Source organism: Melanerpes formicivorus, unplaced genomic scaffold (genome assembly GCF_026170545.1).
Source record: "Melanerpes formicivorus ecotype bairdi unplaced genomic scaffold, bMelFor1.0.p_v2 SCAF_48, whole genome shotgun sequence".
Lineage (NCBI taxonomy): Eukaryota > Metazoa > Chordata > Aves > Piciformes > Picidae > Melanerpes > Melanerpes formicivorus.
In genome coordinates this window covers 895,208-911,960 of record NW_027142400.1, presented here as the reverse complement: position 1 = coordinate 911,960, position 16,753 = coordinate 895,208, and the positions used below count along the sequence as shown (strand labels likewise).

The 16,753-nt window shown below is 36.1% G+C and overlaps 1 protein-coding gene across 11 annotated transcripts in view; it reads right to left on the bottom strand.

Moving 5' to 3' along the window:
• Positions 1-16,753, bottom strand: part of EML1 (EMAP like 1) — a 126,699-nt gene that overhangs the window by 32,568 nt on the left and 77,378 nt on the right. For 5 of the 11 annotated variants that reach the window (XM_068160108.1, XM_068160101.1, XM_068160107.1 and 2 more), the window contains 5 exons: positions 16,470-16,602; positions 10,862-10,912; positions 7,529-7,663; positions 2,989-3,017; positions 1,643-1,669 (listed from right to left, as the gene is read on the bottom strand). In XM_068160108.1, coding sequence (XP_068016209.1) covers positions 1,643-1,669; positions 2,989-3,017; positions 7,529-7,663; positions 10,862-10,912; positions 16,470-16,602 — 375 coding nt within the window. The remainder of the gene's footprint in view (positions 1-1,642; positions 1,670-2,988; positions 3,018-7,528; positions 7,664-10,861; positions 10,913-16,469; positions 16,603-16,753) is intronic. The other 6 variants (XM_068160104.1, XM_068160112.1, XM_068160110.1 and 3 more) reach the window with 4 other exon arrangements.

Here is a 16,753-nt window from a genome sequence, read left to right as displayed (position 1 = left end):
AACACTAACACAAAAACTTCTCCAATGGATCTGTATTTGGAAAATAAAGGATAGAGGATAGAGCGTTAAATAGCAGAGCATTGCAGCACTATTTGTATGCGCATGCAGCATCTACTTAATGAGCTTGCAACACAAGCCAATGCTACTGATACTGGTGCACTGGAAGCCAATAGATTTTCAGCAGTGACACTTGACTGAGAGTATCAAAGGATGAGAATGAACGAAAGTTTAATTTGCTGAACTGCTGTTCTCACTTGAAACTTAGGGAACACACAAAATTCACGTAGATGTATGGTGTTTAGGCATCTACGGTGGAAGTACCTAGTCACTCAAAACTCCCTTTTAGAGTAAATGGGAAGAAACTTGTACTTCTGGGCAAATTAATCATGTTTTAAGAGAATTGTCCAAAAACAAGTACAGTAAATTATACCAAGTAAAGTATGCATTTTAAATCATACAAAATATATAAACTATGTCTTTAGAATGCCTCTCTCTAAGAGCTATAAAAAGGAACTCAGGATGACTGAGTCAGGCACGGAAATTCATACTGTGGTTTTATTTCTAACTTTTGGTGATATTAATTCAATCTGTACTGAGTTTTTTTTAGCAAGCCAAACACATTATCTACATAACTAATCTATATCCCTTTCCTTGCATTTTTCACTACTAATTTTTAAGACAGCAGAGTTCTAAATGTGAAGATATAGATGTAAGGACAGACAATGATCAAACTACAAAGACAGACCAATGGTGAAACTTTAAGACAAATGTATCTTCTACATCTGTAAATTTGAAATTGTTGTTGAAAATAACTACAAATATTAATAGTTACTGAAGTGAAATAAGAAGGCATGTGAATGCTAGTAGGATCTGCAAAGGAGACCACTACTAATTTCACTCTCAAAATCGTAACAAGAATACATGGAGTTAGAGACTCTCTAAAAGACTTTGACTTGAGAACAAACATTCATTGTGAGATTTTTAGATTTGTTGCAAAGCTGAAAGATTTTGATTAGTGAAAAACCTGTTAGGATTTAGCTATTTCTAAAGAAGCAAAAATGTGCATATTTACACTACCATTTAGCTAAAGCTGTAGAAAACAATACGGTATGTTTACCAAATGTAACTCTGCTATATTACATTGAGCAAAAAGCATTGAGAAATTAGTTGGAGGCCTAGATCTCTTTACTGAAAACTCAGAAAAATCTACAATCTACTCAGTAAGAAAAAGCAAGGGGAAAACCAAGGCTTCTACAATCATGTTAGGCTAACAGCGAAACAGCCAATAAAGGGGCAAATTCTATATGAATTTTAGCAAAAGTGCAGAACACCATTTCAAACATAGTGAACATCAATGTGTTGCCATATAGCTCTCTCAACATATTTTCTAATTCAAATTCTTCTAAAAAAGTCCATAGAAATCTAAATTATAACCCATTATTATTAGTAAAGTGCACCTGAGGGTTATAATTCAGCACATTGTATAATGGTTGGTATATTTTTGTTTCATTCAAATGAACTTGTGAAGTTTTAATATTGCAAAATGTGCACAAGTTAGAAAACAGCTGTTTATACATCGAGCTTTTACCCCACTGGTACCATTTTGCTTCGAGAGCTATGAGGTTTTGGAAGTGAAGCCTACCTTTGCAGTGTGTCACACGGCGTTTCCCTTGTGATTACAGAGACAGAGACAGAAGGGCTGGATAAAGATGTGTTTGAATACAATAAACTCACTAAATACCTGCTCTACAGGCTGTCCCTTCATTTTCTGCTGGAGGATAACCTGGCACTTGACAAAACACTGAGCCATACTCCATACCATATGGTGTGTAATTACAGTCTAAATCCTTTTCTTCCAGCTAGGGGCTCTGTTTAGTTTTTCTATCATTAAAATACAAGCTTAAGCTCCATTATGTAACTCTGTGGTTCAAGTATGTAAACTATCAAGCATAACTTTCCTAGGAAAAAAATCATTAAGTTCAGTAGGAATTTTGTCCAGGTGAAAATGGTAAAAATAGAGTCATACCTGTTTGTTTGAGCTTTATCTATGGGGAAATTGGCAGAATAAATATTATTCAATATACCAAAGAGAAATGTTATGCAAGAAAAGAAAACTTCTGTGAATCAGAAGTTCAGTTTTCATGGAAGGGACATGAACCATGATTGTATCAACCTTAAGTGCTTACTTAGTTTTACATATTATTAAGTTCAAAATAGGTTACACTAAATTTGAAGTATGGCTTAAGAGCTTTGTTGGATGTTGATCAATCACCACAGTAAACAGAAGCTTTTCTACTTTTTCAGGCTAATGTATGATTACTGGCATGGAACTATACACAAAACCAAAACAATACATCTGATACATGAGCAGGGATTTTCCCCTTCCTTATTTTGTTAAAAGAAAGCTTTTATTTCAGCTGCCCTTGGTTTTTTGGAATAAAAAAAGTATTTATATGTACTATTCAGATTGGTATCTTCATGGAGATGATTCAAGTTTTCTAACTGTCTAACAAGGACAGACTACTATTTCACTTTCAGATTTTTTTGTAAGGATAATACGCAAGTAGGAAAAAAAATTAAGTGATTTTGAAATTAAAAATAGAATTCCAGAATTGTAGTAACAAAATGTCTTTTTTATTTGTATTTTGACAAATTTTATTATAAAAGGCATTGGGACAGATGTGAAATTCTTTAACAGTAGTTGAGGGCTCCCTTTTATGCCTAAATTAGCATGGCAACATCACAGTTGTAGCTTGGCATATGCTTTAACTAACAAAAGCTTCATACTACTTAGAAAAGGAAGACATGTTTGGGGTAAGAAGACATAGCCTTTTTCTTCTTTGTCTTCTTACAAAGAATCCTAACTGTAAAATTAAGCCATTGGGTCAATAAAAACTAAAGCAAACTAATTAGCTTTAAAAAAAAAGAAAATCTACTCTGTTGTGACAGTTATTTGGTTACAAATTCAAAATTCTTAACATTTCCTACCTGCACTGAACATTGGCTCCTTGGGTTTGCTGTGAAAATAATGAAGACATTTCTGTTTTAAAAAGCACACACAGAGAGTCTGCACATATAAATATAAAATGAAGAATACAATATAGGCTTTTCTTCTCCATGTAAATAAAAACATTTTTCTAATTCCATTATTCACAAGGTAAATCTCCAGACAGACACAGTTAAAAATCAGTATACATTGTGGCTCTTTGAAAGCAGCTGTTAAAACCTTTACACTCGATTCTCCTTACCTTCTCAAAACTATAGATTTTCTTCTACTAGCTACCAAATTTTCTTCTGCAAAGTTATTCCAGCTATAGGAGAACATGGAAACTGCTCATGGATAGCTGAATCAGTTTTTATGTCCAGTCAGTGAGATCTGTTACTCTAAAACGGTCTACAACTACAATTAAAAGCTAGGAATATATTCTTAACCACAACATCTCTCTGCATATGTGGAGCAGGGAGGGCAACTGTAATCCTGTATGTGTGGGTGTTTGTTTATTTCATGGCTTTACCTCTCTGGATTTAAGGATCAAACTAAATTTTGAAGCCTGCTTTTCCATATCATAAGATATAGAACTGTCCAATTGTTTCTTTGTGACTGGTAAAACCAATAAAGCACATATCCACCAAGATTAAAATAACTTCTCTTTCTCATTGCACTGCTGTCTGGAAGAAAACCTTAAATCATTTTTCTCTTCTTGTCTTGAGAAAATATTTAGCAAAACTTGAGGGGGAAAATACATGAAGCATGTGGAGAAGGAAGAGGCAACAAAGCTGAGCAGCTCTCTGGATAGTATTTCCCTGGCCAGAAAGAAACCATATTTATCAAGAAATGCTAGTTATCTGGGGTTTTTTTGTCCTTTGCCCCTGCATTGAGACTTGAGGGTGTTGCTTTGATGAAATAGGAAAGTGACACAAACCTATACTATGCAGTTGTTTTTAACTCCCAATTCCATTTTGTTTCTATCCTGTAAAACTTTTGAAATAGGAAATTACTGTTGTATGTTTCTTAGGGTGACACCAAAAGGATTGAAAGCCCTGACATTCTGATGGAGAAATGCTGAAGCATGAAGTATCCCTAAAGATGCAATGCCATGTCCTTTGCTGGACTGCAGTGAGTAGGTAAAGAGAAACCAAAAAAGCAACAAAACTAGGTTGCATTTTTGCACCCTTTCTTTGTTTTTTCTAAGCATAAAAGCTTCTCTCTACAATAGAAGTTGTAGCAAATAGTGTTATGGTATTTTTCCTTTTGTCAAGATTTGACAGTTATAAACCAACCAAAAAAAAAAATTCTATTGATCTTAACCATTGGTTTAGCAGCTCTTTTTATTATCAGCTTTGAATCAAAATTCGTGTTTCAAGCTAGTACACACAGCCAATCCATATAAATAGCATGAAGTGCTGGCATTGTTAACACTAAGATTAATATTTTCTCTGATGAATGAAGATATTTTTAGAAAACAAAAACTTTATTGGATGGAGCACTTCTCAGAAATGGTGCCACATTAGAGACAAAAGAGTCTATCTCAGAACAGACCATGCTGACTTATTCAAGCTAATCAAGCTAATGTGAAAGGCTGATTCATGACAGTAATAAAGCAAATCATGTGTGCTTTCTAATTATACCAGCCCTAACCGCACAAGAGCTCAGAGCTCTGACTGCTCTTTCTTATTCATGAATTTGAGTCACTTCCTACTTAACTAACCCTTAGGAAGGCTTACCCTTGACTCATACCCATAGGGGGTTAGGACATCCCATAGTAGCACAGGAGATTATGGTCATCTCCTTATGCTTAAAGCTCCTTAAAAAAAAAAAGCTTTCTATAGCATTGTTTTTGCATAACAGTCTACAACTCTATATACTTTGAAAAACAGTACATGTATTCAGCTCTAGGTTTTGTATACAGACCAGACACAGAATCATAGAATACTTCAAGTTGGAAGGGACCCATAAGGGTCAATGATACAAAGAATAAGACCGTGAGTAGTTAAGTAACACCCTCTTACACTTTCACACATATAGTTAGCTTTAGGAGGACAGCTTTAGCCCTCAGTGTACATAATCATGCTCATTTTCCTTCCAGTCCCACAAATCTTGCTTTATATTTTGCACAGTGTCCCAGCTTCAACAGAAAGCATGAGGCAAGTTTTAGCCAGCCTCTTCCACAGGACAAGGACACTCTTCAAGGAGGCAGGAGCTGTGATGAACTTCCACAGGCTGCAAGTGACCGAAATTAGAGAAAACTCTCTAACCATACAATGATTGTTCTCACAGTGGCCTCAATGTCACTAGCTCCAGTTGAGAATAATGAACTAAGGAATAGTCTGTTAGTTCCTCAGGATACCTGCACACTTGTGTGCTGGACCTCCTCTCGGAGTCAAAGCAAGTAATTCCTGATCAATGCTGTTACTGAACTCTTTGTGGCCTAATAACTGCAAAATGACATAACCATTAGATTTCTCTTTGAATGATATGAAAAAACTAAAAGTGTATCTCAAGTACAATGATCAGCTTTGGGGCTGATAACCATTAATTATGTTGGAATGCTTTTCTCTCTCAGGTATTTTGGAATCCATTTTTCACAATGTAGCTCTCTACAACAGGGTGTACCTTTAGGGAGCTCTCAGAAGTCACGAACAACCTGATTAATATTCTCACCTTATTGCTTTAGTAGTTGTAACACAACTAATTTCAGATAATTATCACCTTTTGCAGGTAGTGGGAACTCAGGGATATCTTTAAAAGACTTTGAAAACTACTGTATTTAGAGTAAGAAAGGTATATCTTTCACTGCACGACACACAAAATTTACTTTTGAGGGACTCGATCTAATTAAATTTTTTTGTACACAGAGAAAGGACACTGCAGGATCTTCATATGTTTGTTAAAATTTTTTCAAGAAATCACAGTATATTACTGCAATAGATTGGAAAAGTAATGGTATGCACCACTGTAGGTAAAACATTCATGTTCATATTCCTGAAACAAGTCTATCCATCCAATCCTAGAAACTTTATGACACTTCCCCAAGAAATTAATTTTATTCATGACTTTCTGTAATCAAGGAGGTCTCAACATAAAGGCTGTTGCTATAATTGGACATGTGCAAGAGAGTAGGAAGTTATACATACATGCTAAATAAAAAGCCTTAGAAAAAAAAAAATCCATCAGTTTCAAGAGATCAATATAGAAAACAGCAGCTCCTTGTAAATGACTTCACTGAGGCAACATAGCTGCATGAAATTATGCACTATTGCGATATTTTACAGCTTAAACTACAGCAAGCTTTTATTTTCTTTGTAGGCCCTTTATGGGTTGTTAATTTTTTGCTTAGTTTTGCCTTTCAAAACTTTCATGCTCACTTGGTTTGCTGCCTCAGCCATTCTGTCAGATGTACACATTCTCTATGCTAGAAGGGTATGTGATGTTTAGTAACAATTTTGTTAAATGGCTTCTGAGAAATTCAGTAAAAGACTTGGTTTTCCCTCAAAAGCAGTATTTATTTATGGATTACACAGAGTTAATTGCTACAGTAATTTTATTTTTTTCCCAATTTTATTTCAGTCTTTCAGAAATTTTATAAGCAGCCCAATAACAGAGCAAATAAATTATTATGTGATCTTCATTACCACTGTGTTTCTACAGTCATATCATCTGCGAGACAGTGAAACTGTACCATCAATATCATATGTAACTAGAATAGGACCAGTCAGGTGAAACAGCCAAGACTAAAAGCTACCTAAGAAATACAGCAAAGAACCAGTTGGCCAATACTGACAAATGTCAATGAATCAGCTCAAGGTCATCCTAAATCTGAAAGCCTTGGACATGACATTCTCCCTTCTTTGGGCTGTCAGCAGCATAGAGAAGCATCATCAGAGATACAGAGACAGGCATGACTTTATTCCACTTATTTGGATAGCACTTTCCATGTAAGCCTCCATTCCATTTCTCTTATTTTGTCCCTCAGATTAAGTCAGTCATTGCTCAGAGACTGGCTGGAAATCAGTCTACGTATGGAAGGTGATGAGTGATTGTTTTCCATCCCTTTTCTGCTTCGGTTTGGTGTTTTTTTAAATTTATTTCTCTTTCTTTCACTTATTAAACTTCCTCATCCTATTCACTTCCTCCATCTCACCAAGGAAGAGGGAGTGAGTGGCTGTGTGGTACTTATCTGCTAGCTGGTGTCAGTGTACCACAACCAGAAACCTGAAGAAGTACATTTCAGGAACTCAAAGACTAAGGGAAACCACTAAGATAATGGAAAATTCATGTTCAATAACTACAAACTTTTCTGAACAACTGAAGGTTTTCATATTGTTCATGGTTTGGAAATAAGGCAAATAAATTTAATCTGAATTTGAAAATCTGTTTTAATGTATTTTTGTGTAACTGTTGAAGCTTTGTTTTTTTTAAAAAGCTCCCAATATTTGCTAAACTACAGAAACCAGCTTCACTAAAGAAACTCACTTGATTATTAGGGCACTAGGCAGAGAAAAGAGAGAGATATTTAGAAAGCATTACCTTTCACTATTCTTTTTACCACTAGATGAACTGCTGGTGGATCCAGTTCGGTTGCGACTCCCTTTGGAATCTCCATAGCTTTCCCTTCGACCACCTGGGGACACACGCTCAGCTGAACTGGTTCTCTTAATGGTGCTAATGAAAAAAGGAGCAAGTTTTACAGTGGTAGGTGTAAAAGCATGTATCTCTACAACAAGTATTTCTGCAAGTGCATCAACCAGAATGCTGACCCTAAAAATAACTACAACTTTGTCTTCAATCATAACTTGCCCTGTTAAAGAGCCTACATAAGTTTTATTGAGTACCTAGTGCAACAGAGACAAACTTTTTCCGTAATCATAAAGTAGAAGATGGGCTAAATCAGTACCACAGAGTAGTAGCAATATCTATTTTCTGGGTCACATTTCAAATCTTTATCAATCCACACTTCTGGACTTTTGGATTCTCTTAAATAAGTGAAAGATTTAAAGAGAAAGCATATTATCTGATACCTCCAGCCAGACTACAGAGAATGCCAAAAATATGTCAATATTTAAGTATCAGCAATCTAACTTTGTGCCTTCATTCATTATCAGTTATTCTGGGGTTTAAAGCTATGTTTAACATACCCCAAAGTGCAATTAATGGTGTGTTTGCCTGCATTTTTTCATTAGCTTGTCAAAATGTATGCTTCCTACTTACATGTATGAACAGATTACATTCCCCACAACTCCTGACAACGGCTTTCTCAAAGGCTTAAAACTTGCCTTACTGTCTCATTCTTTCAGCATCCTCCTTGCCAAGATAGCTATCAGGGAGCTCTTGTATGTTTTTATGGCACCCCTTTGATATCCATCTCTCTCTAACGGGAAAACGTGAGCCCAAACACAAGCAGTATCACTTAGTAAGTTGAGAGCCCCACTCAGAGTTTGCAACTAAAAGGAGACACATTATGTTGTTATTCATTAGTCCAAAGCACTTCTCCCAAAAGAAGGGGCAGCTAAGGGTGAGGCTGTGAGCAGGGTGATGGTTTTCCCTTTGCTGCACACCCTGAGTTGTAGGCAATGTCACCCATACTGAGGCAGGAATCAGCCACAAGACAGCAACTGAAGGACAGGACTTGGTGCCAGGGTCTCTTTCCCTCCCACCCCAGTTCTGCACTGTTTTCTCCCCTCCAAAGAGCATAACACAAATGCCCCATTTACCTATAACTAAATGCCCACCTTTGGCAGCTATCTTACCCCAGAAGACATGGATATCAATGATTATCAATGATTCCTTTCAAGCTCACGCCTCTCTATTCAAATCCTACCCACAAGCTCCCTTCCTTTGTGAAGGGTTCCGTTCTTTTTTGTCCTTGCTCCTCTGAGACTCAGCATTATTCTAGTCACCCCTTTTACTATTCCCAGCCAGTGCTCCCTTGACCTCTATACACCTGCAGAGATGCTCTTCTTACCATAAGGCTCATCTCAAACATCCTTGAGGACTATTTGAAACCTTAACTACCCCTACCCAGTCAGCTCCTCAGGCTCTCTCCTACTTTGTGTATGGAGTAAGAAAGAGAGGCATTGGCTCTTCAAAACCAAAGGAAATGAGACAGACCTATCAGGTCAAAAAACGTCTGCTTATTGACGGTACACCTTCATTGAAACACTTAAAAAAAAATCCATATATATATATATATACATACATATACACACTCACACACACACACATACACCTACTCCCTCATGTCTTTTTACTAGTGAGGAGAGTAATATTTCAACATATCAGCTGAGGCCTGGTTACAGAACTGAACCGGAGTCTTTCTGTAAAGCCATTACCCTTCTGAAAGGGAGGAAACCCCTATCCAAGTAAAGCTCAGTGAAGCACAGGCATGTTAAGATGCATCATAGGCAGCTTGACAAGAGACTTCTTGGAACATGCAGTGATAGGACAGATGTTTAGTGCTGTATTGCTTGTATTAAACAAGCACAATTCAAATTATTAAGATGAAACTTTAAAAATACTGTTTCTGTGGAGAGCTATGTAAGAGAGCAAGCGGAGTGCAAAGTTACACAGAGGCACAGAACAAAATATGTTCATAAAGGTGGTAAAAAGGATTTATTTTTTGTCTTAATTTCAGAAATAAGTGTCTCCTCTACTAGCCTAACATTATCCAAGTCACATCAATGACAAATGCAGGAAAAAATTACCAAGTAAATTAAATTATATACAGTTAATATTTAACTGTTCTACCTGTATCTTATAGCATCCAATTTAATCCTGCCTCCAGTTAAAAAATAACGCCTTGATACTCCAAATAACACCTTGATACTCCAAATAAGATAGCTGAATTAGCAGGATCCCTTCCACTACTTTATATACAGTACTTGCAAAACAATCCTCTTTGTATGATTTTGGAGGATCAAACCTGGATTTTGGCATCTTTTCCTGGTTAAGGAAAAGAAACAGCATTATCAGCCTGCACCGAAATTAAATTAAGGAAATTACCAAAGTATACTAATGTTAGGGAAAAAATGTAAGTTACAGAAGCCATTTCATTTTAATGTCACTTGGAGTGGTTTTTTTATAGCTATCAACATTGGAAAGATGAAATGGTGTATAAAAAATGATTGGGTAGGACTAAAGCTTAAAAGTATAATGCTATCTTCTTTCTGAATAATTCATTCTCCTATCAGTATAAAAAGTACTTTTGCCACAAAAATAAATTCTTTTTAACTCTTTTGGCTTAAATCCAGTGCTATCTTCTGACAAATTTTACCTTACATTTCCAACAACATCAACAAAAGCCCAGTGAAAAGTATTAGCAGGTAGTTGGAAAAAAGGATTATGACTTCATTATATTAGCTCAGTTTTGGCACATACACATTTTGGAAACTATAGTGTTAAATATCAGTGATTATATCCATATCTGCAGTAGCTACACTGTCATCTCAAGAGGAATTCAAAATACAGAAAATATTAATTTAACTTACTGGTTTGTAAGAGTATAACTAGATTCCAGAATCTGGCTTCCACATTAGTGATACAAAAGGAGCATTTTCAATTCTTTAGAAAGATAACATTTGGTAACACAGTTTTTAACTTAAGACAGCAATGCAGCCTAATGAAACATCCTATAATAAAAATTATGTTAGCATGAGGTAATGCAAATACCACAACTGAAATTATAATCTAAATTTTGCATGAGAAAGTTTTAAACATGTACTTCTGAAATTGTTTAAAATGGGCATAATAATTGTAGTTCTACCATGTTCATGCTTGTACTAAAACAGTTTCTATGTGTTGAACCAAGGCAGAAAGGGAAAATGACAGAGCTTCAACACTACAAAGCTATTAAGAATCCCTCACCTTAGAGCAGGCTTTTTCAGTTTGCATGCATTGAGAAGATTCACAGACCTGCTTAATCCAGATTGAGAGGTGCAGAAACAAAGCAGAATAAAAAGTGAATGCGACAATAAAACATGGAAACAGACATTTAAAATAACCTTACATTAAAAGACATAATTGCATGCTTTCAAGGTGTGAAGTCACGTGCAAGATTAAACAACACAGTGCTTATTCACTCAGATGTTTGATCATTTCAAACCATACATTTAAGAACAGCAATGTATCTTTGAATGACAAAATCTCAGCAATGCTCCAATACACTGACCATTGGTAAAGCGACTCAAAAAAAACCCCCAAAACAAAACATCAAAGAGGCTTTCTGAAGAAACAAGACAGATGATCCAGCTAGAAGACAAAGACTATTAAAAAAGCAACAGTAAAGACAAGAAAAGAAATCCTTGTGTATACATACATGTAACACTGCGTAGCATGAATGTTTCAGGTGGTTGCATTACTGAACTGTGGTGAACAAATGTAGCCAAAATTAAAAATATACATACTCAATCACCTTTTTTTCCCCCTCATTTTTTTTTAATATAAAAACTTTTTAATAAAACAAATGTTTTAAATGGTGCACAATGCTCCTATGACAGTAACTGAAGACATGAATAACGTTTTGAAACTTGCCTAGCACTCTTTCTGACCCTCATTTAAATCAATTAGAATAAATTCAAGAATAACATGAGACTTTAATTTCATTATGCCTTTGAGCAAAATGCACTAATAACTTTAATTGTTAGAGATACAGCGAAGTGGTACAATAGTTTTGCTACTCCCCGTTCAGTGGAGAGGGATTTTTCTTTTTCTAAATTTGTATTCTGATTATTTTAAAGCATTTTCTTTCAGAGTCAAGTGTTAAATAGAAGACTTAATTGAAGGTTCGATACTGAGTTTGTGCATGTGCCAGTTACAAACTATCGCTGCCCCCAGAACAGAATGCAGAACATTAATTCCAGGCGACTGAACAATTTCCCAGGGGCCATGTGTTTAGGGTTTAGAAGAACAGGAATTTATCATATTAAAGTATTTTATTCTCCCAACAAACAAAGCTCTTTATGTTTTCTTTGTTCCAGTTTCTTCTTTTTGATCTCCATTGTCAGAGTTTTGCACCATTGTAATACTTTGCAATCTGCTGGGGGAGAAAGAATGACTGATTGTCTCCTTTTGAAAGGCAAAGTATGTGCTAGCCTGCAGCCTGCAGCAGCATCCCTACTGGGAGAGGTACTGTCTGCATTTGCCTCCCTTATATATTTCCCCCCCTCCTTTTCCCCCTCAACTCTCAGAAACAAAGCTATCCTGGATGAATCACAAACCCCTAGATTTTAATAGGGAACACAAAACATTACTACAGTGTGCTGGCCAAATTCCAAAGAGAAATTCAGTGTTAAGCAGCAAACTTCAAGCCACATTACATGCAAAAGGACGAATGCAGGCGGAAGGGAAGGTTCTGCTCACAATACACTAAACTTATCCTATTCTGAGTGAAAATTTCTTATAATTGTTCTAAGCCCAAAGTTCAGAATAAACATATGTCAGCATTCAGAAAAGCTGGTACTCAAAATACCTTATACACATCTACAGTATGAAACTAGGAAATGTTAGTATTAAATCCTCTATGTAAAAGCTTTTTGCAGAGGTGACTTGGAAACGCTTTACAAAGGCAGGCAATTCTGTGCCAGGTGATTGTCCAGCTTGTGGCAAAATCACGTCAGCCCTGTATTAGCTGGCTTGCAGGTGGCAGCTGCAAAGTACCCCATAACCAGTTCACAGGCACCCCACCACCTGATTGTGGCAGCGCTTGGTTCCAGCTTTGGTTCCAGCACCACCAGGCTTTCTATTTCAACCATATACTTCTATAATCCAATCAATGTATGTTTTGGGTTTGTGCTTCTGTTCTATTCAAGTTATTTCACTCCTTCCTTAACTTGGATAATTGGGTATTGACTATACGAGTTCTGAATGCTAAAGGGGAGGTTGGTGCCCTCAATTCTAATTGAAGTCAGAGTCAGTTGAGGTTACCCAACACTTTGCAAGATCTGGATCTAATTATCACATCAGGCCCTATAACAACCTACTGATACCCAGTGATACACGTTTTACATATGGAAAACCAATATGCATAGAGGTTAAATGATTTGCATAAGGTCATTGAGAGAATATGTGGCAGAACTCAAATAAAAGCCTGCTAGTTCCACCCTTTCAGCCTCAAGCCTTTTTTATTACCTCCATTTTTATATTCCTGACAGAAAAAGTAATTTCCATTTCAAATATTAAATGGGAAATCAGAAAAAGTAGTGAACTCTGAACTGCATCTCCTTGGTAATCCAGCAAGGCAGATAAGCCGTATTCCAACCTGTGGGTTCAAATGAGTTAACCAGCACATTTAAATACAGCTATTGTATGAAACAGGATTGTGTCTGCAGACACAGCAGTAAGCACAGCTCTTTCTAAGCAGCGGAATGTGTGGATGCACACTTGGTCCCCACAGAGATTATTTGCATGTATTTATATAAATATGCATGACACTCTCTTTCAAGGGACAGACTGATGTCATTTCAATTGGGTATCATACACTTCCTTATCTAAATGGTGAAAGCATCAGAGAATGGGGGAATCAGAAGCTATTTGTTTGCAATCCCCTTTTCATAATGCTGTTCAGTAAAACATTTGGGAAGGCCTCCCTTCACCCGGATGTCTGCCTCACTTGTAAATATGTTAACAGATTGAATGAAGGGAAAAAGAAAAGAAGATATTTTCTACTCTCAGCAGATATTTGCAATTACTAACAGCAGACCAAAGGTTTAGAAGATGATTCAGAAATTAAAATTCCACATTATTTATTTGTTTGGTTGGTTTTTAAAACACTTCTTTCCCTTTTTGAATTTCACTTTTTTCATAGTTTGAAAAAATTTCAATTTTTTTCAATGCTACACCTGTGTTGTACAGGAAAATGAGTAAAAATAGCAGAGCAGAAAATAAGTTTTTAATCATCTGTAAACAATACTAATTAAAGCTGCTCTGTCACATTACCATCTTTTGGACTAAGAGAATATCAAAGCAGCAGTAGTTTTGTAATCAGTTTAAATGAAAAGAGCACTATAAAAACATGACTGCTTAGAAGAAATCAGAACAATTGCATACCATCTATAAATTGTTCAACCCTGAGTGAAGGGTCTAACACAAACAAACAAGCCCTACCCCCTAAAAAAGAAAAAAAGGAAGCTCTTTGATCTTGCCGATGTATTTCCATTACTGTTTTATGCATACACATATATGGCTCCTGAGGGCAAAAGCATCTAGTACAAATACAAAATGTGAACGAATTCATCTTAATTGACTGCATAATGAATTAATTTACTTGAGCATTGGCAAGAAAGCTATTTGGAACACTTAATATATCACCTTCTAATACTCAGTATTTGGTGCACAATTTACTATAAAAAAAATGAAATCAAGTGATAAGAGTAGAGAATAATTTATCCCAAAATAAGTTTTGTACAGCACTTCATTGGTCATGTCCTTACCATTCCACTCTTTCTCTTGAAGTATATTTTACAGCATTTGAAAAGAATAGCTATTGCAGAGCACCTGGATTAATAACTGGTGGGTTTTTTTCACGAGATGGAATAACCCTGCTCTCTTAATAAGTGCCCCTCTATCTCAGAAAAACTGCCCATGTATATTTTTTCTTTTCCAAACTGAAGACATTTTCAGATTGCATATTTAAAGCATCTTCAGTCTAGCCTCTTCAACAAAGAGAACAGGTAAAGCATAATAAAAAAACATTACATCTTTATCTTGTGGAAGAACCAAGGCAGCAAAAAAATGCTCCCTAGAGATGCTCCTTACAGACTATCCCACTGGCACTCCAGATATGCGGACCACAGACAGGTCAGCTGGAAGGGCTACAGAGATTTCACTGATCCACAGGTATCTTGAGCTAGCCTAATGCCTACAGGCTGCAGGTAATATCTGATGGACTACCTGAATTACCCAAAGGACTCAGAGAGAGTGATTCTTGACCAGCATTTCATTCATCTCACTCTTCAGCAGAAAGTCCTACACTCAGCTTTAGAGACAGACTGTAGAGACTCCAGAATCACATACTCTGCGGACAAGTGAAGCCTGTCAAGGCCTGTGCTGTTTGATGTGTTTTATAATTAGCACTCAAAACTTTTAGTGAGTATGAAATTAAGAAAATTATTATGATAAAATTATTTGCAAGAATAGATCTTTTTTAATTCAGCATGTATAAAAGAGTATTCCCTTTTAAACACTAATGTATTTTCTGGTTTTAGAAGCAAGTTCTTTCACTCATTTTGAAAATTCCAATATAATTCTCATAGTGGAACAGTTTATACAGCATTTCCCTTCTTCATCTTAAGGCCTGATTCAGGCTAAAACCCAGAGCTGCTGCAAGCCCCAGTCATAGGACCTCACAGGAGTTTATTTGTGCAACATAAACAAGCTTTGTATTTTCCAGTATTAATTGTGCACAGCATAGCTTCTCTCTTCTCTACAATAACAAAACCTGGAGTTTCTTGGAAAATCAGTGCCCTTCAACACAGTAACAAAGACTGGCATATCCTCAGACACCATCTCCCCTGTAAGAAAAATTCTTTTTACAGAGGAGACCTCAGATGTTAGAGGGTTAATGCTCTTATATCCACAACCTGCCCTTCTCAGAGTTAACAGCATCACCACTTTAAAAAGCTGAGGATGACACACAAGATAAACCTAAGGAGAAGAAAACCAAACCAAACTAAACTAAAAAACAACAACAAAAACAACTGTGGCCACAACCACCACACTATTATCTTTTACAGGCAAACCATACAGCAGATTAGCACCACAATAACTGTCACATGTAACTTGAACTTGTTGCACCCAATTTCATTCCTTAGAACCTGGATGTATCAAACATGTAGCCCACTTAAAACCAACTACATACACACAAAGTAAATTGAGTCAGAGCAGTAATTCTTAAAAGGAGTTAAATATATGCTAATCATAAGACATCTAAATATGGATGGATTAATTTGCATAAATATGTGCTAGGCATAGAATTATTCACCTCCCTGAGATGCTTCTAACATTGCACATGCATTTTCTATGATAATTTTTAGTGAGAGAAAAATCACAAAAGGTAACACATTGATAGGTAATAATAGCAGTTTCTCCACAGACTATCTATTTTCTACCAGCTACAAAAAGAATCCTTTCACTACTTTCCATGTCATGTTGTGCAACACAGCACAGTAGAAACGCTTTAATTCTGTGTATGCTAGACTGTAGTGTCAAGAAAGTAACACAAATCAGTACAACACAAATCATTCTTCCAGTATTCATGGTAATAACCTTAATTCTAATTAGAACAAATGAGCTTAAAGCCTTTTAGAATGAAATCCATCTCTCCTTTTCATTCCAAACTAAGTATTTACACTCTTGCTTTCTAAATGTTTACACTGTTGCTTTGCAAGTAAGAAAAACTACATATCTAGCTGCTTAAAAGAAGAGATACCCCATGTTTTCAACTTCGCAATTGTAAGGTTCCTGATAAAATGCATACCTTTTTGCTGCTGGTGATATGGTTTCCTTTCTGGTTCCTGATGGGGAAGGTAAAGAGCCACTTGGTTTCTTTGGTAACACAGTTCCATTATTAACAGTAGTCCTTAAAGGCAGGGTTTGCACCAGTGGTCTTGCTGTAAAACAAGCATAAACTGAAGTCATTGTTCTAACTTCCTTTTCTTCTTTCCCTAGCAAATAACATTAGAATAGTTAGAAGTATACATGTAGTATGCCATTTCTGTTTCACCACTGTCAAATTCACCATAGATCAGGGTTTTAACAAAA